This window comes from Cydia pomonella, chromosome 2 (genome assembly GCF_033807575.1).
Source record: "Cydia pomonella isolate Wapato2018A chromosome 2, ilCydPomo1, whole genome shotgun sequence".
NCBI classification, from domain to species: domain Eukaryota; kingdom Metazoa; phylum Arthropoda; class Insecta; order Lepidoptera; family Tortricidae; genus Cydia; species Cydia pomonella.
The window spans coordinates 9,918,764-9,933,614 of NC_084704.1; the positions used below are offsets into that span (position 1 = coordinate 9,918,764).

Genomic DNA, 14,851 nt, shown 5'->3' on the forward strand with positions numbered 1-14,851 from the left:
AATGGTTGATTTTAATGTTATTATTTACTATATTAAACAAAATAATTGTTTATAAAATATACCATATGTGCTAGACAGATTATTTAACTTGATATTAGTGCACTCATATTATCCTGTAAGTGTTATATTAGTACAAAAAAGAAGTCATTTAAGTTTCAAAAGACTGGGTTTTTTGACAAGTCGAGAGTAGAACACCACCTCAACGCTCCGCTTGTGAGGCGTGCAAAACCAGTATTGTTCCGCATTGTCAAACATACTTGTATTCTATAACTATGGCTCTAGCTCGGTAATGTTTCTAATTTTTTTTATAGAAAGATTCAGGTTTTCATTTAATTAAAATCCTACGGAACCCGTCTATATTAAATTCGATCATTGTTGTTTTGCGTGTTCTGTTAACAATAGATAAGCAGTACTCAGACCTCGATTTCACAGAAATTATTTTATGAGTTCGCGAGAATTCTGACGATAACCTACGACATTGATTATTATTCTGTACGTGTGTTTGTAATAATTGAACTCCTAAACGGCTGGACCGATTTTGATAACATTTTTTTGTGTATATTCAAGGGGGTTTGAGGATGGTTAAAATTCACAATTCGATCAACTAGATGATGTTTTACACTGTAAAAAAACACCGGTGTAAGTCCGGTGTTATAATTTCCGGTGTTAAACTTAACACCGAAGTCGGAGTTATCATAACACCGATGTAACACCGTTAGCGGTGTAAATATTTTTTTCGGTGTTAAAACGGTGTTATAAATTTTTCGGCGGTATAAATTTCTGATGATACATTTGATTTTTCAGTTTTTACCCTATAACTTGGACCCGCAAGACTGTAAAAATTCGTAATTAGTCGGAAAATTTTCCTTAAACATTCCTCTGTAATTTCTGACTCTGAAAAAGTTCGGCGCAATTATGCTAAATATAAGATTTTATTAAATTTCTACACTCGAGGTCACCCGAATAACAGACGAACTCACCCGAATGACAGACGAGCTCACCCGAATGACTATATTTTGAGAGTCTTACATATCTTGAAAGTTTTACATAGGATTCCGGTAGACTGCCGATCCACTGGATAGTGACTAGAGCAATATTTTTTTCTCCGTGTATATTGCTAATCATAAGTTGACAGTGATTTTATAGTTATTAATGCTACATGTGGGATAAGTAGCAAATAATCTGACAGTCGTGGTATTGCGGCACGAGCGTAAGGTTATGGGACATTCTTATGAAGATGAGTGTAGGCGAGTTGCGACAACCACTCGAGTCTTCATACGAATGTCTTATAAACCTTAAAGCGAATGCCGTAATCACGAGTGTCATATTTGTTACTTATTTCGCAAGTAGCATTCAATATTTTTTACAACAATTGCTCTGGAAGTTGACTTTGAGAGGAATATAATCATTTTAAAAACATCACAGTATTATGATTTACATGAACAATAAAAACTACATTAATATAGGGGCGTCAGATGTCGTTCTGATAGTTTCCAGTATAGTGAGAAATACAGGGCCAGTTAAATAAAGAAACTATCCGTGAGGTTATATTTTATAATAGTATAGTGTAGGTGGAATCTGTGCAGTTATGTGGTCTCTAACCGAACATGTGCGTTTATGAAACACATATTGTTAAGTATGCGATTATTGTGTATTTTGAAGGTGACATACAGCGCTCGAAAAGTCAACTGCTCGAGCAGGTGTTGTAAAAAATGCTATTAGTGCTCAAAATTAATTAAATGTAACGAAAACAATGTAAGGATTTTTAATTTAAGTGTAGCTGATTAATTAGTGACGTAGATAATATTTCAAGCGTTGCTCAGTTACACGCAAAAAGTTACTCATATGATACCTAATATGTATAATGAAACAATTTTAAATTAAAAGTGTTTATTGCTTTATTTTTCCTCGTACAGTATGATGCTAGTCCGTTGTGAGCTTATGAAATTTTATTGGCATTAAAACTTTGTAATTAAATACATTATTCACTTAAAACCGGATTTCGAAGTAGCAGTTGCTTAGTTACGTTCTTGAAAATTGCTTAAATTACATACCCAGAGACACGGTAGAGTCTGAGACCAAGTACTGCTCAAAATTTTACCATATTACGCATAGATCACTAATTTCATTTTCACAAAAACACTTTCTTGAGCGCCCAAAATCTCCATTGTTATCTCATTTTCAACTTCCAAACAATCTTCGATAACGGACACTGATCTTGTTTCAATCAATTTCTTCAGATGCAACCCTGGACGCCGTTTTCCCATCATTTTCATGGAACTTTCGATTGGTCTCCTAGTGGCGGTCAATTCAAATTCCGTATAATCACTTTCCGTGAATTTCTGTTTCTTGACGATGAATTTTCCGATACCAAGCTCCGACAATTTGACCGCGTTCAAGTTTAGATGCTGCCAATTGTTATTTTTACTTGTCTGGTAGAAAACATCAGAAAAGTTTTCCCAAATTAGGACCCAATCCTCAGATTTTCCCAAGATGACAAACTTGTTATCGATTTCAAAGTTCCGAATGAAGCTCTCGGATGCTTTTCTTTTGATTATCACCGTTTTGGAGTGGCGTACCTTCTCAGATTTTCCAGAAGGCTCTCCCTTAGTGTCTTCGAAGTTGAAGCTGCTGCAGTTTTCCATGCTGGGTCTTGGTGACTTGCTGAAGTGCAACGATCGCTAGGGTAGGAATCGCTTCCACGGATTGTATGATTATGAACCAAAATCACTTCATTTCCCCATTTTATAGTCCCAGCGTGAGTCTATTCAGATCCTTCCAGACTCGTAAAAAAGTGTCAAGTGAAATATGAAAGTGTTCGAGTTATTCCGCGCACCATTCACCGGGCAGTTTATTAAATTAATTTTGTTCATGTTTTCAACTTTTTCTTTTACATTTCAAAGACTTTAAGGTCTCACTTGTATATTATTTGACACAAAAATTTTTCAATTTTTGACTATATAAAAATTCATATAGTTCCATATCATATTAGATCAGATATTTTCTACATGGAGCGAAACAGTGGTCCTTACCTTAATTCCATAATTTCATAGAGAAAATGTTAGTTTTACGATTGAGTTTTATGATGATTAATTTTGTCTCTTCATGTGACTTTTACGATTCAATTTTTCAACTCACAAACAAGATACATTTTCCTGTATGAATATTCGTCCATGATTGCGGTTTTTCGTTGACGTCATACTGAAACATTTGTGTGACTATCAGTAAAGTATTTACATTATATTATTGAATTTCAACTCATTAATCATCAGCTAGGTTACATATTAGGAGAGAAGGTCCGTATAAATAGTAGGTCCTGAAGCATTACTTTTCAGTCAGCCCTGCGCACTTGAATCAATTAGTTCTGTGTTAATTCGCCGCAATGTGGAATTTCAACTCGAAATCATTGACCGCGAAGAACGTCATTGACCTGATGGGTGAACCTAAAGTCATGAATCGTCTCTTCGATGAGCATAAGAAAGTTTTAGAGACTGAAGTCCCATCAAAACTGAAGGCGTACGATTTCGCTGGACCCAAAAACCGGCTACTCTTCCGGCGTAACCAAGTGAATCTTTCTGGAGAAGAAACCTCAGTCATTAATGCAAGTTACATCGGCGGATACAAAAAAAATGACGCGTATATAGCCACGGAAAACCCGCAGTCTGCAGAAGAAGCCAAAGCCTTGTGGGAGTCAGTGATTCTGCATGGAATTAACATCATAGTGATGCTGAATAAGTTTGAAGAAGACGAAAAAGGATATGTTTACTGGCATCCTGAAGTTGGGAAATCATTGAAGTTTGGAAAGCTAACAGTCGGCACTGTCAAAAGATGGATGATTCTTCCAACACTTCAAATTACAAAGCTTGTGGTAGTTAACGAAGATGGAGATTGTTTGTCGGTTTATCATTTTCTTTACTCTAACTGGCAAAATCGTCATATCTTGCCTCCTACCGAAGACTTCATGGACATGATGTTCAAAGTTAGAAAATACAGGGAAAATACAGTACGTTTTGATGGATATTACGAGGAATTGAGCCCCATATTGGTGCACTGCAGTAATGGGTTGGACCGGACCATGATCTTCTGCACGATTGACATCTCGATTTCCAAGTACTATCGGACAAAGAAAGTGAATATATTTACCACAGCAAGAAAATTAAGGCAAGAGAGGTTCAGGTGCTTGTCCGAGCCGCTTCATTACTATTTTTGTTATAAATTTTTTTATGAATATTTCCTTAATGGATCTCCTGTATTGTAATTAATAACGTATCGTATTAACTATAACAGATCTCTATGAAATATCATTGTATTGTATTGGGGTTGTGATAAATATACCAAATGCTAAATTACAGATAAATTAGGTTAAGATTTATTTATAAATTAAGTAATTTTATTTTTTACTAGTCATTAAGATTTGTAATTGTGTACTCAACAATCTAAATAGCTTTAGCTTTTAATAATTTTGAGGTTGTAATCAGTAAGTATTTTCAATAAAGTTTAAAAAAATCACTGTGATTTTTACTAAAGGGCTCCCAAAATTATTTATTACTCTGTTATCAGTTCACTTCGCTACTTTATATAACACACTTTTCAGGTGGTAAAATATAAAAAATTTACTACTTTATAGCTAATTTTCCGTGTAATAAACTATTTTACGATTCATTTATACAGAACGTCTCAATTAGAGGCACATTCAAGGCTGGATCACTTTACAAACGCTCTTACTTTCCATCCAGTAGTCAACTTCATTAAAGTCAATCAACGCTATTAGCACCGTCTAAATGTGATCTAAATGTTCTTGTTAAAAGAATTGGTAAGCACTTGAACTCAAGTGGACATCTTGATGAATCCAAACATGACAATTGTAAGGGTTAAGTACTTGGTAATAGACACCAACTCTGATTCGTCAACTACCAATTAAATATCATTGAAAGTCGAAAAAAGAACAGTGAAAATGAACTGCGTAGTTTATTTCAGCGGAAAAGTACTGCTCTATATACTTATTCTACTTTTTAACGTCAACCAGAGTTCAAATCCATGGTGTTGACATCAATAAGTAGATATTGAATGAATTATTAATATTGCTTCGACCTCGGCAGTACGAATTTATATATATAGCCCTTAACTTCGAAGGGGCCCCATTCGTTTGTGCGATACGGTCGTGACCAGACGTCCTTTAAAGAAAATTGTGCTCGTGTTTTTCAAAATCTATTGAAGTGTGATAGAAGTGAAGATATTTGAAAAAAATTGGATTGTTCGGTCTAGTAACAAAGGTTTGTATTTTCAAAATTCATTCAGAAAATAAAACTATTATGTGATTAATTTTGATTTAGGTTGATTAGAAAAACATTGAATTTATAATTTTTCTAACAGTGACTATAGACTGATGTGAGCTTTTTGTACGCATCATTTGGCGCGAAAATTTTAAATTCAGTACAAGTATATTAGACTTTGATTCTTTCAAATTTTTTCTGTGTTAAATCATAAATTATATAATCGTATATGTGTGAGTGAGTAAGATTAACTTATATGTTGTTTTAATCGCCTTGGGATGATTTTCAGAAGTAAAGATGAATCAATATCAATTCCTAACTCCCAAAATTCTTGTCCCTGTTGAATGGCCAGTGGACACACTTAGAGACGTCATCATAGAAATGGTAGAGCAAGCCAAGAATCATCTTGAATGGGGGCAGAAGATAGCTATTAAAATATCAGGTGTAATAGGAATAATTTCCTATAACGTCATAACCGAGGAATATGTCTTTCGGAGAACCGAAGAAATGTATGTTTGGCTTTTCTTTACTTGTTTTTATTTTTAAAACTTTCAGATCTATAACTCATATTATTTGTTTTCAGAAACCAGGAAGATACATCAGTCCTGGAACTGGTTCCCCGGAAAACCACCTAAACATTTATCGATTATCTAGGCGAGGGCAACATCGTAAGAGAAATAAGACTGATTATTCATTAATAATACTTAAGGAGCTAAGATGCAATCACCGACTTCTAAATTTAAATATAGTTGACTGCCACAGGACTCTTGCGAGATCATCAAAAGGTATGTGTAGATTATGATGATGAATAATAGGAAAATAGAGACATATTCCTCTACCGTAACATGTCTCGAACATCTATTTGGTGCAAGACACTACCGTGTCTTTGAATTTCTTTAATTTCTCTACTGAATATATCACTACCATTTTAGACAATATTGAGTATTAAATTAAATATTTTCTTTATCAGGAATTTGCCGTCAAAGGGCTCTACGTGCTAGACAATGAAACGTTTTAAGTTTAAATCAATCTACAGAATTTATAAACAGTGAAGAAATGGAAAGGTTTGACAGTAATTGAAAAGCTGCAAACCAAAGAATATAAACTCAACGCACCTTTTTCATTTGATTAAGGCAAGACTGTTTGTTTAATTTTTGTATACATTTTTCAGACTTTCAGAAATATCAATCTCTACATCTAGAAGAATCCTTTGCTAAAGCTATTTAGAGTTTAGTAAATTGTTGCAAATAATTCTTAGAGACTCTTTTTATTTTACTGGCCCACCAAAATTCGAAATTTTAGAAATCACAGATGTAACGATATCTCTAATATTATGCTTTCTTTACAGGTGATGATGCAGCTGGGAACCCAAAAGAAAAAACTGTAATATTTTAAAGTAGCTTTTAATAAATTCTTTAGTAATCAAAAATTGAATTTTACTTACATACTATAAAACTCTAGTAAATGCGAAATACACAACCATTAGTCACAATTCGAAAAGACGATTACCAAAATCGATACATGAGATCAGACCCAAAACACTTAATTTCTAATTTAATTATTGAATAACTTTAACCTTGATTAACCTAGTTCTCACTTCCACTACACTCACTTTCACTCTCACTTAAATACGGCTGATGACAGTCTGCGCCGAATTCCAAGAAGATGTCCATCATTTTGAGGTCACCTCTTTTATAAGCCACCTCGTAAGCAGTTAGCCCTCCGTAGTTACAAACTTCTAAGTCCATGGCAGTCTGCTTGCAGATCCAAGTCACCAGCTCGTAATCCTGTTGAATGACCGCAATATGAAGGGCAGTACTTCCAGAAGTTCTGTCTGGTGCATGTAGGTCTGCTCCCATGTCCATCAAGGCTTCCAGTAATTGCACTGCCGTCTGCCCTCTATGACTTTGTACTACTATGTGGACACACTGACGTCCTTCATAATTGTACTCCCGCACCAGAGATTCGTTGTGCTGGTCCAACCAGTATCCAGCTCGGAAGAGCAGGGACACACACCCATGGCGGCAAATGTCATGGATAAAATTGTCTCCTCTACTGTTCACTGCACCAAAAACTTCGCCGATTACAAGAGACTCCATTGCTTCGGATATGGATCTGTCTGTAAGCAATGCCAGTGTAGTACTGAAGCGAAGTTATTTCGAATTCATGATTATATCACGATCGGGAACACCAAGTAGGTACTACTATAATGGAACAAAGCCAATTTATGTGCATGATTTAAAAGTGGGTTTCCCGAAAGATACCGAGTTACATTTAGAATTAATGGAGCATAACAAAGTTTCAATGTTTTCCTTTTATGCGAAGCAAACAGTCGATATTATGTCATGTTGCTATGTAAGGTTTTATAAATTTATTTTCATATAAATAATGACTGCCATACCCAAATCTGATACAATTTTACATTAAAATAACAAGATAAGTGTGTTAAGATGTTCATAAACTTAATAGTTTTGTGCCATAATATTAGGTGTGCTATCACTGTCTCATTTATTATCATTAGGCTCTGATTTTGCATACAATCATTTTTAAACAAAAAAACTGACTAGATGTTTTCATGCAGGTTCAACCAGTTGTACATGGAAAGTCCATATAGCATAAATACTGGTTCTTAATGTGAATGCACTAGAGTACAAACACTTCAGATGAAGGAAACTTCTCTGAATATGATAAAACTAGCCTTATTACGTTCGATTTAAGGTACAATATTTATTGAAGGGTCAACCGATAGCGAATAACTTGGGTCGATTACCTTAAATACTATTTAAGGAAAAATTAGTTTATTATTAGTGTTACTAACAAATCACATGATTGAGCTTTCAAACCATTTTAAAGGGAATTAATTTGATCCTCTTTCGTCTAAATATCTTTGGCTCCATCCCAATTCTCCTAAGACATACACATGAATGGCTTGGTAGCAAAAAGTGTAATCCTCTATATTGTTCAGGCAGTTATACTTTTGCTGTCTTAGCTTCTGTAGAGTGTTGGCTACTGATAACATGCCTGTGCCCTTGAACTGGGTAATACAAATATCGAGGACGCAGTACACTGCTGAACAGCTGAGACCATCTCTGCAGTGGACAAGAACAGCTCCAGGCTTCCACCCAACTGGTTGATCCCCCTTTGAAATGGCATACAAGTTGTTCAAACTGCACACAAATGATAAGAACACGAACGGGCCATCTTCAACGATATTACGCCGGGCGTTGTATTCGTAATGGCGTATCTGACGCTCCCGATCTGCACGGTCAAACAGTTGCAACACTGTTAGTGTAAAACGAGACTTCTCTTCGATTTCCAAAGTCTTGACTCTGAATCCTCCACACTCTATCTCACTGTCTTCGCTGGAACTCCAGTACCGGTAGCTTTCTTCCTCAGCTCTTCGGGATGTCTTCACGATAGTTGTGACTTCACGCCGCCAGACTAATTCCCAGAATCTTTCGCAGTCTTCTTCTTTAGGGTCGCTGATGCATATATACTTTCGCTGCCCGTCGTGTGCTTTATAGCCGTCTATAAAATTAGCACCTGGGTACCTTTCTTCTGTCTTCATGCAGCGGAGAAAATGGTGTACCAGCTGTAAGCATCCACCATGACCAGCCTCATTGCCAGATTCTTCAAAACTTGTCCGGGTTAGATCAATGGTATTGTATTCTTCATGGATGCGGTCGAGGCAGAATGGATCGTCCATCAAAAGTAAAAAGTCCATGGCCGAAATATCTGAGAATTCTGTATTCATGTTTGTATACAAATCACGGCTGTTAAATTGGTCCTCTTCCTAAGGCAGTAGCTTTTGAACTAGTCTCTCGGTGGCTACTGTTTTAATTGTTAAGTTTACGAAGACACCCCAGTGGTTAATTAATTAATTTAAAATGTAATGAGCTTGTAGGCACATGTAAATCCTTGCGAGTAAAACATTAATTACCATTGAAGTCTGGTGACTTTTGGTGCTCCGAGAAACCCACCCGCTGAGCGCTCGTTAATTTTTTTACGGGACTTTGTTTTACAATGACATTAGCCAAATTAAATTGCTTAGGTCCTGCTGGGCAGACATAGATTGTGCACCCCAAGAGAGTATTAAAGGCAAGTCCAAACTAAACTAAGCTTGATCAAGTTCAGAAGCGGCTTTTGAACCAAAAATCATTTAAGCATTTCAGGCCAAGAAACTTATTAGAATTAATGGGATTCATTGGTGGTTAATCGAATGAAAAATTATATTGTAATTTATTTATTGCTGTTTTGAAAACAAATAATGAGATAATTATCTCGCGAATCCTATTTCAATGCAAATCTCGAAAAACATGAAGTGAAGAAAATAACAAAATGATGCGTAATTGAAGTATGAATAATTAATTAATGATGTCGAAAATATTTCAAACGTCTTTAACTTTTTGAGAATGTAGTTGCGGTTTCCTGTTGACATCAAACTGGAATGTGTACATTTAAATATTAGTAAATGTCGGCATTTTCTTTGATTCCAATCAAATACCAATCGGCCTATGGGTTGGTCCATAAATCTGTTACTGTTCTGTGTAACGTCGATAAAATCAGCAGCATGACTATTAATTACTAATTAATGGCTATAAAATAATATCAAGATGACTTAATATTCATTAAATTTGTTTATGGAATTAATGATGGGCAGTTGGTTTCGGTTTGGGCTTATAAATATTTATCCAATTAAATTTGTTTGTTGTATTGTTGTATACTTTATTTATATAATTTTTTATTAACAAGGACCGATTATGAGGTAAGACTATCATTCTAATGGCTTCTGAGAAGATGTAAATAATACTTCATCAAATCATTGACACATTTATTTGTAAATATAAAATCGAAGTTGATCCTTTTACAAAATTCAATCTATTACACAATTTTTTATAACCTTATAAGCTGATTTCAACGAACACTTTGAGAATCACAAGTTTATTTTGGAATTTTTAAGGTTTAAATATTTAATCTAAAGCTGTCAAAAAGGCGATTTAGTTTTTATATTTCGTAACAAAATGATATAGCGCATTGTAACAAAATAAGTAATCTTCAGGTTCACTGATACCACTTCCGTAGGTTTGTCTCATTTTCAGTAAAACTTTTGCTACAGACACAACTTTACTTTTTCTAAATTCACTTATACACATTTCTAGCAAACAGAACACACTGGACTTAGCACCATCATTGCATTGGACGACTATTGGAGCACCTTGATCAGTTTTATCTTCAGCACTTATACTGTTAACAATACTTATAAATTTTATCAATTGACTCGGACAGTGGGATATGTTATCCAGCGGCCACTTGGTGTAGTGAAGGTGCACTACTTCCTTAACTTCACCGTCTTGCTTCAACTGCAGCGTTGTCTTTCTGTAAGAATCCATCATCACAATTCGAACAATTTTGATCCTAATCTCCTTGCACTTAACATCCGCATCTGGCCTCCAGTATTGATTGTTAACTTCATCTTCAGCTGCCAGTACGGCTATCACACGGCTGCCTGTTTTCAAAATCATGTTCCAAAATTCGTACAATTTGTCACTAGTGGGATGGACCATGCACAAAAACTTGGTGGTATCACTGCTCAAACTGTTTGTTATTGTCTTTCCAAAGCCACATAAAAAATCTATAAGCTTCACATCACCTGAAGTTTTCTCTCTTTCTTGACTCTTGGAACCTTCAGTGTTAATTCTCTTGGATATTTCAGTGTGTTCTTGCAGGATTCGTGAAACAGAACTAGGATTTTCCATAAAACTGATGAAGCTCTTGGTGTCTAGGTTGATAAGATTTTGGTTTCCTAGCGGCAGTTTTTTCATGGTCTTGACGGAAAAGTTAGACTAAGTGAAAGTTATTTGTATTCTATCTAAAATCCCGCACCCTTTCGTAAGGGCGTGCTATAGAAGACTGAACGTTGCTTGGTAACCTGTAGCAACGTTGACGTCTAGTATGATTGATCGTTTAAAACCTATTTTTAGATTGCTACCTTTACGTTTGTTCAATTGAAATTAGATCTTTTGTTGCTTGGCTTTAAGTTCAAAACTGAATGAATCAAAGCAATAAGACCGCCTTGAGGAAGTTCACTAACGCCTACGTCTAATTACTAAAGACTGATCATTATTCATATAGAATATTGCTTATTGGACTATGAAATATTGACATTCTCTGAGCAATACTTAAATAGCAAACGAGACTACTGTTATCTCTATAAATTAATTTGTAAAGAAACCCTGAATTAAAGCACTACATATTATCCTTGTAATGACAACGCATCCTATTTACGTAAAGGATGAGTAATTGATAATAAATATACCTATAAATTATCCCTATTCAGCTAATAATAAACATTTGATCTCTAGCTTCAGTCAAGACAAGTGGCGTCCTGTGATCAAATATGGGTGGAACTTCGACCAAAATTAGCAGCTCTGAAGAGGAATACCAATCAACTGTACGAACATTTGAAGAGAAATTCAATTTAGAGCACGAGCACCGGAAACTTTTGAAGGAAAGTGTTGTGTTGCCATGCAGCGTAGCAGAACTCCCCGAAAACACTAGGAAAAATAGACATTTGAACGAGTGCTTCGATTATAATCGAGTGATCGTCCCTGAAAGAGATGGAAGTGATTTCATCAACGCTTCGTGGGTTGATGGATATAAAGCTCCTGGCAAATTTCTGCTTTGCCAGGCGCCACTTCGAGAGACTGTTCAGGACTGGTGGGCCATGGTACTCGCGAACAAGATACGAGTGATTGTGATGCTCACCAGAATAGTGGAACGAGACTTAGAAGCCTGTTTCCCGTATTGGAGTCAGGTAGAGCGGACATCAGTGAACTTTGGTGAATGTTCTGTTAAAACCACAAAAGTTAAAGTCTTTAAAGATCATGTTGTCTCTAGTCTCCATGTAACAAATGACAGTGGCAGTTCGTTGGTAGTGAAACATTTTGCGTACACTGACTGGCCTTCCCAGGGTGTCCCTCAAGATCCTGCAAGATTTTATGACTTTTTTGTGAAAGTGAAAAAAGCTCAGTTGAAAGCCGAGCATCATCAAAGTGACTTCCTTCCTATGTTGGTGCATTCTAGTTCTGGGTTAAACCGAGCTGCTACTTTCGCGGCTATAGATATCTGCTTTGCCCAATTTAATGAGTGCGGAACTACAGATATTTTGTCAATAGTGCGAAGTTTACGTAGACAAAGGCGGAATTGTTTTTTGTGCTCGCAACATTATGTTTTTTGCCATGATTTAGTTTTTAAATAATTCTTTGTTATAGTATTAAGAATTTATGTTTTTTTCATTGAATAAAGCTTCATTTATTACTGTAGTCTCACTCAAATATTTCGTTTATGCTAGTTAATGTCGGCATATTCTTCGATTTCAATCAAATACCACTGGGCCAATGGGTTTAGTCCATAAATTAGTTACCGTTCTGGGTAACATCGATAAAATCAGTAGCGTGACTATTAATTATCAATTAGTGGCTATAAAATAATATCGAGATGAGTTTATATTGATCGAACATCTTGATAACATAATTAATGAGCATTTTGTTTTAGTTTGAGCTCATAAATATTTATTTAATTGAATTCCTAGTGATCTTGTTTTATCAATAGTACAAAGTTTACGTGGACAAAGACGTCATTATTTATTGTTGTCGCAACATTATGTTTTTTGCCATGATTTAGTTTTTAAATAATTCTTTGTTACAGTATTAGGGATTTATGTTTTTTGTATTGAATAAAGCTTAATTTATTACTGTAGTCTCTTTTTATGCCGTTAGATTTTATATTCCTAAGACCTCCAATGACTAGTTTTCATATTGAATCATCAAAACTGAAATAATTAATACCAATAAGGTGGAGAAAAGGATAATCAAAGGCAACAACCTGAATGTAATTAGCGAATTTTGTTTTCTAAGTTAAGAAATTTACTTGCGTGTGTATTGCTGTCTTTAAACGTTAGGCGCTCGCGCGCTAAGTCATTGACACTAACTATAGTTTGACCCAGAGACACGGTAGCTTATTGCACCAAGTACACGTGTTACATAAGACGCATGATAGTGATTTGAAGTCACACTAAAGCACCTTAAATACTCTATACAGTTTCGAACTATGACGCAGTAAGAACGGCACTTACCTACCACTCACGTAAATCTAATTAAAGCTATAAATTTTGTTTAAAAGTTAACGAGCTCAGAGAGTTGGAACTCGTTATTCCCTTATTAATGATAAGGAATGCTAGTTCAATTTGCTGATATCGACTCGGTGTTACCCAAAAATAATAATTGTAAATTCTATTGTATTTTGCAAGGAGAAGGAAAAATCATCCGAGCTACCACCCAACCGCAGGAAATTGTGGTTTATAAATAAGAGTTATGAGCTCATATGACCTCATTATAAATATTATAAATAACAAAATAATTGTTTCAGTTTCAGTGGGGAAAACGCTAGGGTTTTCCTGGATTTGTGGCTCTTATCGAATTAGTATTTTCCATTGCCTATTGTTATAAATTACAAATAACTTTAGTAACCAGTATAAGCTACATATTTATGTGTTACTGTGCAAGAACGATTTATTCAAAATTTTAATTCTGTTTTCAAAAAGCTATCAACTTTACATTTCATTCGTATGCTATTCTCTACTTATATGCTTGTAATAAACAATTTATTCACTAAGTAAATTCACTTTCATTAGAATTACACGGTAATCTCAAACGTCACATTATAAGCGTCATCAATTTTGCTGCTGAGTATTTGCCAAGTTGTATCTTTCTATATCGAAAACTTTCCTGTAAAGGTCGCACAATCTAATGCCAGTTTAGGTATGTTCGATCAAATTCTGAATAACTTTTATCTAGCCAATCTGTTCCTTTCGACTTGTTTCATCTTATACGTGTCATAGTACTTATATACAGCGAGCTGCAAAATTGCATGGCTACATTATGAATGAATTCATACATCCTTATGTATGAATAGCAATTTTGAGGCCTGATGGAGGGGAAATGAGTAATACAGAATTATGATATTACATTATTCAAAGCAACCGACACCACCTACTTATTTTGCACCCACGATTTCTTCGTCATAAAATTATCTCGCAGTCCGACATATTGAGTCGTTCGTACTGGCACGTTTTATAAAACATTAGATTGTCATAGTGTCATCTTGGCGTAGTGTTATACCTATTCTCTTTGATTGTCATAACATTTTTGGCAGTTAACATCCGATATGGTCGTTTGACCTTGCAAAATTTAATTTCGTATATTTTTTCTTGTGTTGTTTCGTGTTACAATTTAAAGTTGAAATATTCAGTGTCATGTCTTCTACTCTCATCTTCGTGGGATATCCGGAGGATGCGAAAAGTTTGATTACAAAGTAAGTCATTTGTTATCGTATATATCTTGATAATGAACTTTACTAGTATCATGATCCATTTGAATATGTGGTAAAGGGTCAGTGTTCAGTGTCAAATTTGCAGCACCTTATGTTTTTGTTTGTTCTTTTAAATTGGCACATAATCAACATGTCGTAATATTTTACTTACTCTTCAAAACAATAAAGTAACATACTGGGTAGGTATT

General features: G+C 35.1%; 4 protein-coding genes and 1 pseudogene across 4 annotated transcripts in view; 3 read left to right on the top strand and 2 right to left on the bottom strand.

The window, feature by feature from the left end:
• Positions 1–3,382: 3,382 nt before the first annotated feature.
• LOC133515647 (tyrosine-protein phosphatase non-receptor type 9-like) lies at positions 3,383–5,908 on the top strand. The gene is made up of 2 exons (XM_061848217.1): positions 3,383–4,176; positions 5,857–5,908. Exons 1-2 carry the CDS (start codon positions 3,383–3,385, stop codon positions 5,906–5,908), a joined length of 846 nt encoding a protein of 281 aa, XP_061704201.1.
• Positions 5,909–6,859: 951 nt separating this feature from the next.
• LOC133515648 (uncharacterized) lies at positions 6,860–9,027 on the bottom strand (annotated as a pseudogene).
• Positions 9,028–10,270: 1,243 nt separating this feature from the next.
• LOC133515649 (tyrosine-protein phosphatase non-receptor type 1-like) lies at positions 10,271–11,095 on the bottom strand. The gene has a single exon (XM_061848219.1). It carries the CDS (start codon positions 11,093–11,095, stop codon positions 10,271–10,273), a length of 825 nt encoding a protein of 274 aa, XP_061704203.1.
• Positions 11,096–11,670: 575 nt separating this feature from the next.
• Positions 11,671–13,659, top strand: LOC133515650 (receptor-type tyrosine-protein phosphatase epsilon-like). The gene is made up of 2 exons (XM_061848220.1): positions 11,671–12,087; positions 13,582–13,659. Exons 1-2 carry the CDS (start codon positions 11,671–11,673, stop codon positions 13,657–13,659), a joined length of 495 nt encoding a protein of 164 aa, XP_061704204.1.
• An 806-nt stretch (positions 13,660–14,465) lies between these two features.
• Positions 14,466–14,851, top strand: part of LOC133533762 (microtubule-associated protein Jupiter) — a 175,107-nt gene continuing 174,721 nt past the window's right edge. Inside the window, exon 1 of the mRNA XM_061872814.1 lies at positions 14,466–14,645. Coding sequence (XP_061728798.1) covers positions 14,587–14,645 — 59 coding nt within the window. The 5' untranslated portion in view covers positions 14,466–14,586. The remainder of the gene's footprint in view (positions 14,646–14,851) is intronic.